The sequence below is a fragment of the Condylura cristata genome, unplaced genomic scaffold, assembly GCF_000260355.1.
Source record: "Condylura cristata isolate star-nosed mole 26May11 unplaced genomic scaffold, ConCri1.0 scaffold00015, whole genome shotgun sequence".
NCBI lineage: Eukaryota > Metazoa > Chordata > Mammalia > Eulipotyphla > Talpidae > Condylura > Condylura cristata.
The window spans coordinates 41,217,258-41,233,314 of record NW_004567116.1 but is presented as its reverse complement, the minus strand read 5'-3'; the positions used below and the strand labels follow the sequence as shown (position 1 = coordinate 41,233,314).

General features: G+C 39.2%; 1 protein-coding gene across 4 annotated transcripts in view; it reads left to right on the top strand.

Annotated features, from left to right (window-relative positions):
• PAK1 (p21 protein (Cdc42/Rac)-activated kinase 1) overlaps nt 1-10,500 on the top strand; it is a 139,666-nt gene extending 129,166 nt beyond the window's left edge. For all 4 annotated transcript variants that reach the window (XM_004683232.2, XM_012725639.1, XM_012725637.1 and 1 more), the window contains exons 11-15: nt 504-621; nt 3,279-3,378; nt 4,370-4,566; nt 5,576-5,713; nt 9,182-10,500. In XM_004683232.2, the coding sequence (XP_004683289.1) occupies nt 504-621; nt 3,279-3,378; nt 4,370-4,566; nt 5,576-5,713; nt 9,182-9,268 (640 nt within the window). In that variant the 3' untranslated portion in view covers nt 9,269-10,500. The remainder of the gene's footprint in view (nt 1-503; nt 622-3,278; nt 3,379-4,369; nt 4,567-5,575; nt 5,714-9,181) is intronic.
• The last annotated feature ends 5,557 nt before the right edge of the window (nt 10,501-16,057 follow it).

Genomic DNA, 16,057 nt, shown 5'->3' with positions numbered 1-16,057 from the left:
CCTCTGGGGCAGGCGGGGATCGAACTCATGTGGAAGTGGCTTTAGCTTCTTAGTGCTGTGCTTTAACCAGCTGCGCCACCAGGGAGGGCCCCTAATCCCATCTTTGTGAAATGTTTGGGTCCTCTTTGCTTGATACTTCTAAAAGTGTGGGAATCATGCCAAATTTTAGGGATCATTCTTCTGTGTTATAATTTTATCTTCAACCTAGTGATCTTATTTCTTCCCTTTAGGACTTTATACAAACAGTCTGCTTTGCTTTCTCCAGGTGAATCTTTAAAAGATGTCAAGTTAATAAAGAAAAAGATATCAAGTTAGTTAGTCTGCCCCCAAGTATCTGCTTTTTCCCAGAAAAAAAAAACAAAAACAACTCTAGCCTCTTCTAAGACTGATAGAAATGTAGGTTCATTCATGTATATGCTTACCCTTTGAAACAGATATATCTCAATCAACTGTTTCTTCTTTTATGTGTACTTTTTTTTAAAATTTAATTTGTACTCTTATAGTTATCTGGTGGGAGATGAACTGTGGGTTGTCATGGAATACTTGGCTGGAGGCTCTTTGACAGATGTGGTAACTGAAACCTGCATGGATGAAGGCCAGATTGCAGCTGTATGCCGTGAGGTAAGGCCATGAGGAACCTTAGAGCAAAAATTAACTTCCATAGCCGTATCTCTGAGATTCCATCTGATGGAATTAGTCTGAGAAACTGGTCCGATTCTCCCATCATGTGAAGCTTTGAAGTCTTATCACCATGACTTTTTAAAAGATAACTGTTCTGATGATAAAATTTTGTACTCATTGTAGAAATCTTAGCCAAGTACCTATATACACATGCACAGACAATATAGTCACTAAAAATTTGCAGTAGCTGCTGTAAACACTGCATCATATTTTGTTTTATCCCTCTTATATGAATATATGTTCATCATGTTTATTCTGCTTTCCTGTTTTCTTCATGAGCTATGAAGTAAGGAAGTAGTAACAAAGAAGGTACCATTTTAGTTGGAATAGTCAAAGAAGGTTTTGCCATATATTTGATAAATAATATGAGGAGAAATAATATGAGGAGAAATAAAATCATTTGAAATCAATGTTGTCCTAGGAAATATTTACATTTGCATTAAGAATCTTGGGACTTAGGATATATGCATGTAGGTTAATGGAATTAGCATAGGCCTCAGATATAATGTTTCTCAGTTGTTGTTTTTCCCTGCTGAAGAGTCTTTTTAGACTTTCCCCCTAATCGTATTTTCTCTATAGAACTTTAACATCACAGACACACAGTATGTGTATTTATGTACTGAGATCCTTTCGATTACCACAGCATAACAGCTCAGATTTTTTTTCACTGAGCCCAGGAACCGACTTTGAATGGTTGAGCATATATGCATCTGTGCTTATGAAAGTCAGTTTATCTCAAATTATTTGTCTCTAAAATGGAAGTTGCAGTTTTCACACTGTATACCTTAACAGTAGCATACAGATAAAAACTCTTGGGGGGGGGACTAAATATTACATAAATAGTAGTATTATCCTTAAGTTCTAAAGAGATCCCCCCCCCCCCCCCCCGCTTTTAGGAAAATTGCTTTACTGAGATACAACACACAGCATGAGTCACCATTAACATATAAAATTTAATGATTCTTAACATTTTGACTTGTATGACAATCATCACCAAAATCAATTTTCGAACATTTTCATCATCCTAAAAGAAGCTCCACACTCTCTACTCAACAGGCTTCTCATTTCCAGCAACAACTAATACATTTTCTGTCTCTATAGATTTCGCTCGCTGTTCAGATGTTTCATGTAAATGGAATAGCATGATAGTGCTAGTTTGTGACTGGCTTCTTTCACATAATGTTTTGAAGATTCATTTGTGTTAATCTATACATTGCAGTTTATTTTATTGACAAATGAGATTCTATTTTATTAAGCTGTTCATCAATTGATGAATGCTAGGACATTTCCACTTGTTCACTATTACAGTAACACTATGAAAATTCATATACAAGTCTTTGATTGGACATACTTTTTTTCTTTAAGGAATGTATGCCTAGGAGTGAATTTTCTAGTTATATAGCAACACCATGTTTAATATTTTGATGTGTGCCCAAGCTATTTTCCACGGTGGATGTATCATTGCATATTCTTGCCAGCCATGTCTGAGGGGTCTAATTTCTTCAAATCATTTTTGTTTTTTTAATCATTGAGGCCAGGATTTGCAGCATTCTAAGGAAAGCAGCTTTAACTTTTTCAGAGAAAAGCCATTTCTGGATAGCAGTTTGTTCTTAATTTAGCCATTGATATGTTCTTAAAAAGAGTATTTGAAAACACTTAAATTGGGTTTTCCAGTTAATTTGCATATTCATTATTTTTCAACTGGTAGAAACCTCTAAAGGTTCTAAACCTGAGATCTTTCTTGACCTTCACATTTTACAGGTGGAAAGACAGTAGCCTAGAGATAGTTAAGAGACTTGTCTAGAATGATATTGGCAGTAGGTGGTGTCAGAATTTTAATTGTCCCATTTAGTTTGTTACCCATTCTGTTTGCTAAATAGGTATCTTCCAAGGTTCTTTTTCTTTATGCTCATATCTTCTATAACCCTGCTAATTGCAAACATTCCTATAAGTTAGAACAAAAAAATGAACTTTTCACAAATAACTTACAAATATTTATCTCAAGCCCGGACCTCTATAGAGAACTTACAGGTCATGTTCGGTTCCTTACTGGACATCTGACTACAGATGTTCATAGGTACATACAATTCAAATACTTAAAATATTAACATAAGTTAAACATTAACTGCTCATCTAAATAAAATTATCTTCCTAATTCCATTGCTTCTAATATGATTTTCATATGTCTGGTTTTCCAGCTATGACTTTAGTCACTTTCTTACAGTTTTATTATAAAATCCTTTCATTTTTTTCTGCAGTTTTTTTTTTTTTGGAGGCCTCAGTTTCTTTGGCAAGAATCTAATATTCTACTAAAAACTCCAAAGTACATTGGAGGAATTTCTATATTTCAAGAAAACTATTAATAGTTATAAGAAAGATGTAAGCACCACGCAGTGTTAAAAGTATGCTTAGCCGTGAGAAAGGACTAGCTTCTAAACTGACCTCTGCCGCTGATGTAGAACAAGTAAGTCCTCTTACAAACCAGGGACTCATTTTCTCTATCACTAAGTAAGGAGGGTTAGATTCATTTATTTTTCTCTATACCTTCATATTATTTGTCCTTTTTTTTTCCCTCTCTGCACACACTACTTCAATAGTGCCTGCAGGCTCTGGAGTTTCTACATTCAAACCAGGTCATTCACAGAGATATCAAGAGTGACAACATCCTGTTGGGAATGGATGGCTCTGTCAAGCTCAGTGAGTAGGACTGTTAATACTTTTTTTTCCTGTAAGACCCTGTCTCCTTTGGGATGGTAATCATACAATAGTAGCTATAAAACTCACCAAAGGTTCTTTGTTTTGTGGGATATGCGGGTTCTCTCTATTGCTCAGCACTACAAGGGTGTCTTCTTTTCCCCCTCATTAGTTTAAACATTCAGCCATAAAGCCTACTAAATGCCCACGTGTGCTGCAGCCTCTGATGAGTATCACGTGTACTTTACTTTAGCCTGTCTTCAAGTAGTTCTCAGTCTAGTATGGGAGACCTAATATAGGTAACTAGAAAAATAGTGTAATGTAATTTCTTTTATTTATTCATCCTGCAAGTTTTATTAAACATTTGTTGTTTGCCAGACCCTCTGGGAGTATAAAAATGAATAAGACATAGTGCTTCCTATCAGATACCTCATAATTACAGCATAATGTGAATGAGCTGCAGGTGGGACATTTTGTTCAGATGTATAAGGACCTGTCGTGCAAACAGGCTGTGTCCCGGGGGATGTTACTTAATGGGAGGACTGTTAGTAGGCTCTATCTTAGTTAGGGTACAGGTTGAGGAACTAGTAAAAGTAGGGCCATGCCTAGTTTGGATATTTAGGGTTTAATTATAGAACTGATGCCAAGAAAATAAAACAAAGATGTAGCTACCAGATTCTAGAGTTTGAGAATAGTTTTCAAGAAGGAAAAAGAATTGGAGCATATAATCAAGGCCAGAGACGACAACGTGGACTTTTACTACCTAGTCCTTCTGGTTTGAAGAGAGGCAGTAGGCCAGAGAAGCACTTTCCACTTCTCTTTAGTATTGAGCAGTCTAGGAGTTGGACTTGAAGGTGGCGGTTAGAGACTCCAGTTTTAGAGAGACAAGGGACTGCATTGGCTGGAGTCAGGCAGAACTTGACCCCTTATAGGTACACACCCATGAACCTCCAGAGTATCCTAATTATAAATCCTTTTCCTCTTATTTTTCTAGCTGACTTTGGATTCTGTGCTCAGATCACCCCAGAGCAGAGCAAACGGAGCACTATGGTGGGAACCCCATACTGGATGGCACCAGAAGTTGTAACTCGGAAGGCCTATGGACCCAAGGTTGATATCTGGTCCCTGGGCATCATGGCCATCGAAATGATTGAAGGGGAGCCCCCATATCTCAATGAAAACCCTCTGAGAGTGAGTATTGTTAAGCCTCACTTTAAGATGTTGGGATGTTCTCTAGTCAAAGGAAGTGGGACTTGGGCTCTTTTCTATGGATTTCAAGCTGGTAGATCATTCTATTAGCATATGGACAATTTCCCCAGTGTAATGGACGAGGGAAAGGAGACCATGTAAACATAGAGACAATAGGTTTATAATTTTGGTTATGGATAAATGTGCTTTTATTTTCATATTCCAATCTCCTGTCGACTGCAGGAATTCCCTTTGTGTTGTTGCTTAAAGGCCGTCATCTAGTCATAACTGCAGACCTCGTAGGTAGCTCTGCTTATTAGAAAGTGCTTAAGTGTACCAAATTGAAACTACTTTTTGAGGTTCCTGTCCTTTGATCCTAACTTTGCCTTCTGAATCCATATATAACTCATCTTCTCCGACCTTAGAATGTCCTTAAAAATACTGATGATCAGTATTTTCTGATGAAGATACTGTCTGAAGAAAATAAGACTGGAACTACAATCAGAGCACATGAGTTTATATGAGCAGTGTGATCCTAGGTATAGCTCTGTTTCTGGACTTTGTGAAATAGGATGGTAATTTTTGCCCTGCTTATTACCCAGGGTTATACTGGTCATTCACTGAGATCATGTTTCTGTAAGCACTTTGAATTACAGTGCTCTGTGCTTGTAAGGATGTCATGTTACTATATTTTTCTTTAACTTTCTGAGAAGATACTTCATGTTCGGGGAACAGAAAGGCAACAGTGAATGTTATGCTTTAGAGAACACTTCCTTCTTGTATTCCCCTCCTACTAGAACTCTTGAGTGACTGAAATGAAAGTACCAGAAATAGTGTCTTCTGGCAAAGGAGCAGATGTTTAATTTATCAGACTAAGTGAATAATAAACCCCTTAGATATATAATCAGTAATAAGTCCTTGGGCCTATAATACATATTTCTAGAGGACATGCCTGGGAACCAAGAGAAAATGCCAGTTGGAGTCCAAGATGATTCTCCATTTGTATTGCCAGGCCCTGTACCTCATTGCCACAAATGGGACCCCAGAGCTTCAGAATCCAGAGAAACTGTCAGCTATCTTCCGGGACTTTCTGAACCGCTGTCTTGAGATGGACGTAGAGAAGAGAGGTTCTGCTAAAGAGCTGCTGCAGGTAACTGTCTCTCTGAGGAAGCTCCTCATTCAAGGAATCACTTAAACTAAGTCTTTCTTGTTTCATGTTTGTCTGCTTATTATAGAACCAGGCTTTTGTCCTCCAGCTTCCCACACTCAGCCTATATTCCTCGTTCCCTGGCCTTTATCCTCGTGCCTTTGCTCATATCATTCTCTTATGCTCTTCCTCTGCATATTCCCCTACACTCAACTTAAAAAATATACTTGCTGAGCTCCTATTGAAACTTTACCTACCCTTTTCTTTGGCACTTATGCTGTTCTGCCTGAATCAGTCTGGTGGAGTTTGAGTGTTGGTGAGAAAGAACTCTCTGGCTTGCATATCTCACACAAAATTGTATTTTAATGAGCTAAACTCAAAAGGTACATATGACTCATGTCACTCTACTATTTAATAAAAAATATCACTGTAACTTTATGATAGTGTATCCGTAGGCATTCACAGTCATTAACTTTTGTGTGATTGTCCTATAGTATCTCTAGAGGACTAGACAGTTTCCAAGACACCCCAAAGTTCCTTATATAAAATGATTATTCACATGTAGTATCTGCATTTAATCGACACATATACTCTTATGCTTTACATTTTCTTCAGATTATTTATAATACCTAATATAGTATAATGCTATATAGTTTTTATAGTGTACTGTTTAGAGAACAATGACAAGGAAATAAAGTCTGTACATGATCAGTATAGACACAACTTCAACCACTGTTGGCCTGACTATATACCATGTGGTACATATTTCTCCTCTGTAAATTTCCCAGGTATGGAGGGGCATCTGTATTAGGAAACCCAAGAGCAACTGAGAGAACAAGGCAGGACCTTCCACAATTCTCTGCATTAATGTTAGTTGTGATCAACTCTTGTCTTTCCCACTATAGTATAACTTGTTTTATTAATCTCCCCTTATACTTGGAACTTGTGTCAGAACAGGTTTTCAGAAAATATTTGTTGAATTTAATGGAATATTTGGAATATTACCCTCTAGAATATATTTAACATCTCTATAATTGGAATTACTAGTTACAGAGCATTGGTCTGGTGAATGTGAGACCTGGGTTCTAAGCCATTGGCCATAAATTTGCATGTGACACTTATTATAAAATCACTGGTAGGCAATGTAGTAAAATAAGGAATTCTACCTGTAATGTAAAGTTAAATACAAATAATGTGGCACACTGAAGGCAGTTTTATAGCCATATGAAATAATTATCCTGTATGTTAAGGATTAAGCTGGGACTATAAAAGGTTTGGTTAATAACCCTGACTCCAGAAAATATTTGTTGAATTTAATGAAATTGTTTGAAGTAACTACCTTTATTGAATAATATTTTTTTGTCTTTCATGTAAGATTTGTTCCAGAAACCCTAGGCATTAGGAAATGTGGAAACACTATTCTAAGTCTGAAATTGGTGAAGATACTGTGAATTAGATACCAACACTGCTTACGGAAAGATTTAGAGTTTTCTTTATGGTAAAATAATAAAACTAATAATAAGTGCATTATATTAAATCGTTACTATATTTTGGGCCCTCAGCACTTTATGTTTTTTCATCTACTCTTTATTAACCATGGATTACAGGTTTTCTAACTCCCACTTTTACATAGGAGGAAACTGGGTTTCAAGTATTTGGTAACTTTCCCAGGATTACATAGGATCAGAATTTCAGCCTATCTATTTAGCTCACAAATGTGTTAACCTTTGGCCCCTTGTGGCCTGAAGAATGTTAAAGGTGGAAGGACTTCAGGCTCATCTGTTAGTAGTCTATTTTGTTCATTATGCAGGGAAGGGAACTGAGACCTCCAGTGGGTGTTAGGTCATGCTGCTTTCAGTTCTCTGAGAACTCTGACTTTTTAAACAGTTACTACATGTTGTAAATATTTAAAACCCTGACTTTTGTAATCCTAAACCCATGGTTTTTCCTTTGAGAATAGATGTATGAACAAATACATAGGATGGCATTAGATTTCATAGCATCATGAGTTAGCCAAACTCTTTTATTCTTTTCATAATAATTGTAATGTATTTTCAGTGCCACTATTTATCCTGTCTCTGTCCAAAAAGAAGGTAAAGCTACTTCCAACAAAGAATCTGTGCATCTGTCTATATGTCTATGTGTATTTGTATTCATATACAATATGAGTAATAGAAGGGGCTTATAGAGAAAGCAGAAGCTTCAAATATGCTAATCACTTGAGTTAGTTTTCTTTAAATACCAGATTTGGTTCTCAGTTTTCTGATAGCCTACACAGACAAGGAAGCATGATAGTTCCAAAATTTCTTACCAAGTGGAAGAAACACCCACAACCTCATCACACAAAGCTTTTTCTACTAAATGTAAGAAAAATTATTTTACTTTGAGTTACATAAAGAAGTGTTTCCCATAACAGTTTTACTGAGATTATAAATATGATTTTTATATGGTGTTTTCTCCAGGGTGGTCTTCTGTAATAGTTGAGGATATGTGGCTCAGGTATAGCCCAATGAAAGTGATTTGGGAAAGGACCAAGCTGTTACTAGGTTAATCATCCTAACGGGATTCAAGGATAGAATCCAGCAAATTGGGTGGGAGTCCAACAAATTTCTAAATCAGTGCTCCTGAAATGCGCTTTGCAACATGCCATTGGGTCATGATAAGTCCGTAGCTTCCCCAGAGGTAATTATTACTCGGATTGTCATGATTTAGTCTTAACCTAATATAAAATTGAATCATGTAATCTGAACTCTCTACTGTCTGACTTCTTCCATTCAGCATAATGTTTGAGAGTTGCCTATCAATTATTAATTCCTTTTTATTACTGTGTGATTTTGTCTATAGTATTAAATGAATTAACATTTTTCATTCTTCCATTCTCTTGAATTTGGGAGTTCTTTTCAGTTACTGGCAGTTGAAAATTAAGCTGCTATGAGCATGTATCTTTGATGGATATACAACCTCATTTCTCTTGAAAATGTACCTAGGGATGGAATTGTTAGGATATTTAAACGATGTACGTTTAGCTGTAAGCAGACACTGTCAAACAGCTTTCCAAAATAGTGCTTTAAAAATGTCTCAGGCCCTCCCTGGTGGCGCAGCGGGTTAAAGCACAGCACTGAGAATCTGAAGCCACTTCCGCATGAGTTCGATTCCCGCCTGCCGCCTGCCCCGGAGGAGACCACATGGCGAGCCAGACCTCTCCTGACCCGCCCGCTGCTCCCCTCAGCAGTGTACTTCGTCAATCTGCCTGTTCTGCTCCCCACTCTATCTCTGGTGAAGCCTCTCACCGTCCCTGAGCCTCTGGCCTGTACCCCAGTTCTGTTAAAAAAAAAAAAATGTCTCAATTTGGGGATGATCTGATGCTCTCCACATAGCTTCTTGTGATAGCATATGTGTCCGTAACACTCTGTAATGGTTGCTCAGGAACAATGGTAATAGTCATGTGTCCTTTGTTCTTTTTCCTTCTAGCATCAGTTCCTGAAGATTGCCAAGCCGCTCTCCAGTCTCACTCCACTGATTGCTGCAGCAAAGGAGGCAACCAAGAACAATCACTAAAACCACACTCTTCCCAGCCTCATTGTGCCAAGCTTTCTGTGAAATGCTCACTTCAGAAATGCCAACCCCCGATGCTCCCTTTCTTGCCTTCCCCTCCCATTTCCTGCTCAGTGCTCTCAAGACGTTGGCCCTGAAAACCATGTGTCCAGCATTGAAGAGAACTGCAACTGGGATGATTCATCAGCTGATGGCCATTTCTTAATAAGGAATTTCCTCCAATTTGTGGATATGAAGGTGGTTTCTGGTCAAGACTTACATGACTAAGCTCTTGGACTCCTGTTTCTACATAGCAACCTCCTTGCCCGCCAAAAATCAGTTCTTGACAATATAAATTCTGGCTTTATAACATTGTCAATTTGTAAACATTTGAGATTTCTTTAGTGCTCTTTTTTTTGTGACTGACTTGTTCAGACACATCATTGTACTTGAAAATTGGAACTGCTTGAGGAAATACCATCGGATTTGGTTATCTGCCAGGGACATGAAATGGCTCATCTCCTGGACTGTTACTCTGGCACAGCTGGCTCTGATAGGGGAGAGAGCTACCACATTTTTGTTTGTATATACTTCTAGCAGCTCTTTGGGAGGACCCAGGCCCAATAGTTCCCATGCTATTTCTTGTGAAATGGTCTTGGCTATTTTGCAGCTTTTAATTCCCTACATCCCCTAGGCTGCTGCCCTGTACTTTTCTTGTTTATAATGTTGAGAGGTTTCCTAGGGCACATGCTGGGTGAGCACAGTATGAGAAGTCAGGAAAAAATTTTAGCTGCTCTTAGATTAAGGGTAGGCATTAATACCTACCTAGCTCTATAGACCTTTGTGATGTTTCAAGATTCAAGAACCTAAGCCTCTTTTTCCATTTGGGACAAGAAGCTGAAAGAGCAACTCAGATATTCTGATGGCCTGAGTCTCTAGGTCAAAAGAAAGGATCTCCTAATGTGATATTACATGGTAGTTTTGGGTAGAATTGGTCACCAGAGAGGAATCCTCCTGCCTGTGAGGGAATCCTGTTTCTACATGCATGGCCAAGCTCTCTGCAAATAGAAATGCTTGCACTGAGTGTTGGGGATGTTTGCTACCTCCTGCTATCTTTGTGGTTTGGGTCCTCACACTACCGTAGGACCCCTGGCCAGCATTGTGGCTTATCAATGGCTACTTTGTCATGCTCTGAGGTACCACTGCCTCTGCAGCTCATGTTTTATTTCCTTCAATAAAAGAAGATGAGAGTATTACTTGAAGTATGCCTTTCTTCCTTTCATTTTTTTCATTCCTTTCTTTTCTAATTTTTCTGAAATAATTTAAAGTGAAAGAAAACATGTAGTGTCTATTTTTTCTTCCTAAGACTTATGTGAGTAAATTGCACTCACTTTACCACTATATTCTACAATGTGTGTTCCTTTTATCACTCTTATTTTAAGTATAAATTAAAAGATGTGAGCTAAAAACAAGTACACATTAATGGCGTAGGCAGTTATGGAAACCAAGAAGTCCCATGTACTATGTTTGCAAGTTGGAGATCCATGAAAGCCAGTTCAAAGACCTGAGAACCAGAGAGCCAATAGTATGGATTCCAATCCCAGTCTGAGGCCTGAGAACCAGGAGCGCTGAGAAGAGGAGGGCAGGGGCTCAATCCTCAACACTCAGGCAGAGAGTGACTTCTTCCACCTTTTTGTTCTAATCAGGTGCTGAAGTAATTAGGTGTTGCACACCCACATGAGGGAGGGCCGTTTGCTTTACCCAGTCCACCAGTTCAAATGTCAGTCTCTTCTGGAAATACCCTCACAGACATTACCCAGAAATAATGTCAACTAGGTATCTACATATGCAGTGGCCTAGTGACGTGGACACGTAGAGTTAACTATCACACTTCTCCATACAGCCAGGTGAATGAGAGAACTCCAGGGGGAATAAAGTAAGCTGATGGCTATGTGGTTATGCCTTTCAGATTAAAGGGTCAAAAGTGGTAAGGTTGGTGAAGCCCAATACTGCTTTGGAGAAAACACAGAGGTACAGGAGAGCTTCTGTGCAGTTACTAAAAGGACAGGTACAGCTGGGTTGTTTTTGCATAAAATAGAAGAGAGTGTTAGATAATGGTACAACCAGCTCATCTGAAGACAGGAGTGATGAGGTCTGAGGAACTGTTATAGTACTTTCTTTGGAATCTTTGAGTTGTCATTATATGGATGTTAAAACAGAAACATTGGCTGTCCTGTGAAATTTCAAAAGTGAATTTAAGTATTACAGACTGTTTACTGCTGGGATATCTAGACATCCACTCAGATAATGGAACATGCCCAGGCAGTTTAACAAAGCAGATCTACATGCCTTTTAGTGCCTGTAGAGTATGGCAAGAGAACTCCGAAATGCTCTACCACAGACAACTGTTCCTGTTTGATTCTGCTTATCCCCCCGAACAAATCTACTCCCTATGTTAGTTTTCAATTGCTATTTTATTACCACAAGTGTCGCTTTAAAAGATATAAATTATAGGTGGGTGAAACACTACATGACATATACCTCAGTAACATCTTTAAAGATATAACACCCAAGGCAAGGATAGTGAAGGAAAGGATAAACAACTGGGACTACTTCAGTTTAAAGAGTTTCTGTACAGCAAAAGAGACATTACACAAAACAGAGACATCCCACTGGGAGAAAATTTTCTCACACAATACTAATGATAAAGGATTAATCACAAAGACATACAAAGAGCTGATGAAACTCGACAAAAATAAAGTGAACAACCCCATTAAAAATGGGCAGAAGAGCTAAAAAGACACTACTCCAAAGAGGACATGCAGATGGCCAACAGGAATATGAAAAAATGTTCAACAGCACTTGTAATAAGGGAAGTGCAAATTAAAACCCCTTACCACCTCACACCAGTGAGAATGGCACATCTTACAACAACTAGCAACAACAAATGTTGGCTAAGATGTGGTGAAAAAGGAACTCTCCTACACTGCTGGTGGGAATGCAAACTAGTACAACCACTAATGAAAACATGTTTGTAGGTTTCTCAAACTGCTAAACATGGAGCTTCCCTATGACCCAGCAATCCCACTCCTAGGTATCTACCCAAAGGACATTGATTCAAAAGGACACCTGCACCCCTATGTTTATTCCTTCTCTATTTACAATAGAGAAGAAATGAAATCAACCCAAATGCCCAAAAGTAGATGACTGGATTAAGAAGATGTGGTACATATACACAATGGAATATTACTCAGCAATCAAAAAGATAAACTCATGACTTTTGCGGCAACATGGAAGGAGTTGGAAGTGATCATGCTTAGTGAAATAAGCCAGAAAGAAAAAGAAAAATACTGGATGGTTTCACTAATAGCAGTAAGGGATCAGAAAGAAGAAGAAGAAGAAAAAAAAAGCAGATGTAATCAGAAATGAAAAACAATGAACAACTATACAGAGACATATTATGGGAGTAAAGAGGGGAATGGATTCAAAAATGTGGTGGGAAAGGTGCACAGGACTATGGCGATGGCACATTGGTGAATTGGTGGTAGGAAGTCCATGGGGATTACAACCAAGATGGAAAAATGAACAAAATGAAGAAATATATATTATTTAAAAAGATACAAATTATTTCACATTTTCTATAGATCAGGGGTCTAGCCAAGCTTGAACTGTTTTCTGCTCAGGATCTCAGTAGACTGAAATCAAGGTCTTGATCCAAAGCCTTTCTGGGGCTTGCAGGCCATTTTCGACTCACTGGTGGTTGAGAGATTTTATTTCCTTGCAGTTGCAGGACTGAGGTTTTCATTTTACTGCTCACTGTCAGCAAAGGACCACTATTACCTTCTAGAGATTGCTTGCAGTTTCTTGCCTCGTGGCCCCCAGAGACAATTCACAGAATGGATGTTTGCTATCTCCCAGGTCAGTCGAGCCCATCTCCGATTTCCATTCAGCAGTCAGCCATCAATCCATCAGCTCAGCAAATAAGCCTGCTCATTTGATTAAGTCAGGGTCATTTAGACAATCACCTCAGAAATCTAATTTAGAAATTTGATTACAGCAAAATCCACAAAACCTAGCTTACAACTTGAAAAACTTCTACACCAAACCAACCCACCCACCAGCCCCCAGTGACTATTGGAAGACTGTCGTCTTCTGTGAGGGCTACTATAGCAAAATACCACACAGGGCAGCTAGCAAAAGAAATGTGTTTCTTACAGTTTTGGGGGGGAGTGGGGAAGTTCAAAGTCATGGCACAAGCATGGTCAGGTTCTAGTGAAACCCTTTTCTAGGTTGCAGACTGCTACTTCTCTCTGGGTCCTCACACTGTACAATGGCTGAGAGAGCCGTGTGGGGTGTCTTTTTTAAGGCAAGGAACTATCTGGGCTTAGCCGTTTGTTAAGGACCCAGGAATTAGTGGGATAGTACAATCATCCTGCAGGGACCTGAGCCTAGACACTCCCTTCCACACCTCTGCATAGTTCCCCATGCCCTAATTCTCTCTAGTTGTTGGGAAGCCCACACTCCTCTTTGTAGTAAAAGCTGGCAGACACCAACCTGGAAGCCCATTAGGTTAAATAATGGGGGTCTGTCCACTGAGGGATGCACTAATCCCTTTATCCTGGATTTGATGTTATTATGCACGTTGCCATCTGGCATGGTGCTAGGCGGCCTCACCCTTGGGTGTAAGTAAATGCAGTCCATCTACTAGGGGACCTTGGAGAAGGAGGTTGGTAGCGACAAGACTGCTCTTGGTGATTGTAGTGGGCCAGATGGTATTGATATTTCCAGAAGCCTCTAACCAGAAAGAAGGGAATACCTGAAACCATAAGCAGTGTTGGTGGAAATACATATTTTCTATACTTGAATCTCTTCATGAGACTTGCCACCCACACTATACCAAATTCCTAAAGACAAATTAATGATTTGTTTCCTATCTAATTACACTGTCTACTACTTACCTCTGAGAATGTCGACAGTGAGCTCTAAGTTTCCAGGTCTAGCTACCTCCTGAGATGACACAGGATTCTTGGTCATTGGAAAGGCTTGGGAGCAATCCTATAGTTCTTGATTAGCCTTTACTTGGTTAACCCTGTAAATATGAACGTTAACCTCAATGCCACATAATGCATACACAAACACACAATCGTGCCCGTCCCAGGCTATTTTCCCATGTAGTCAAATGGCTTTCAGCTGTTTGCCTCCAGTGACCACGACCTATTATAACTCTGAGGTGATCACCCAGCTGTTTCATGTTTTATGGGGTTCTCACCATAGCCACTATGGCTTAAATGTGCAGGAGAAAACTTTCTAACTGGCAAGAGAGGAGTAGGAGACACCACATAGTCTTATTCCTGGGTGAGAAAGGGTAACGTGGACTGAGGACAACAATGGGAAATCGGATAGTTATGCTAGTCTAAATAGTGGGATTACTTTAGTCACCCAGAGGGTGGCTTTATTTTTATATATTACTGGTATTATTTCAACCAGGCTGGATTTACACAGCTTCATAATCTGACAAAGGGCTGCCTATTCCCTAATAGACCATCCTTTATGAATCATGATTACTGGCAAGTAGAATAAGTATTCTGCATATGTGAAAAGGCTGTATGGGTATCTAATGCATCCCAGTCAGAACTCTGTTGCTGTCTGAATCTGAATTCCCTCAGCCCCTGGTTGAGGGAAGGGAATATTCATGGTGTGGGTCTGCACCAGCAATACTAGCACCACTTGAGAACCCTTTAGAAATGCAAATTCTCGGGGTCCTCTTTAGATCTGGAAGTTGCAGATAAGTCCTCCAGGTGATTATAATACAGCTGGAGACCCTCCACTTCTAGTCAGTGTATTAATAGTCTCCTTATTAATAGATTGACTGGATATGCAGAACGGATGGAGTGGGACAGGTAGCATAGAGGCCATGTAGAGATCAGAGGTGGAAAATAACAGTGGTTAAGAAAAAACAGTTCACTTGTCTGAAATTCTCTGGCCTCCAGAAAATGAATTGGCCTTTAAGCTATATAGAAACTAGCTACAGTAACATGCTTACAGAAATCAATTCTACCAGCATGCTGGGTCACTTAGTTGTTATATCCAGACAGGGTTTTTTGTCCCTGATCTTGTCAGGCAAGAGTCTGTGTACTGCTAACTGATGAATCATGAAGTGGTGGAAAGTGCTAGACGCCACAGTTATCTTTGTCATGGAGCTATTAGATCATAGCCATTCTGTTTTTCAGATCTCTTCCTTTGTGAAGAAGCAAGCTTCCTGAAAGGAAGAAAAGTGAGGGAATTATTGAGGAGACACTATACAGTCATATTCTTGTAAGGGCGAGGATCCCTCTCATTCCTGCATGTTGACTCCAAACTAAGGGGGATTTCCACACCTCTTACTGCTCCTGTAGTCACTGGTTTCCTTCAGTAAATGCTACTCAAAAGGCCTGGTATGTGTGCTGTCTGGTAATTTGACTTAGTTTGTCCCATGTTATTCAGGTGTGTGAATATACTGACTGTATTCATTCTTCTATTGATAAACTTTTTGGGTTATTTTGTGTTTGGGGCTATGAAAAACAATGCTACCATCAACAGCTATTGTGTTCTGAAGTCCTTGTAGGGTAAATGAAGTTTTCAGGCCTTTTTTTTTCTTCAAGATTTATTTATTTACTTATGCATACAGAACTTCAGGGCAGAAGTGCAGGGCAGTGAGAGGGTTCAACAGAGACAGAGTGGGGAGCAGAACAGACAGATCTACGAAGTGCACTGCTGAGGGGAGCAGCAGATGAGACAGGAGAGGTCTGCTATGTAGTGTGAATCACCTCTCAG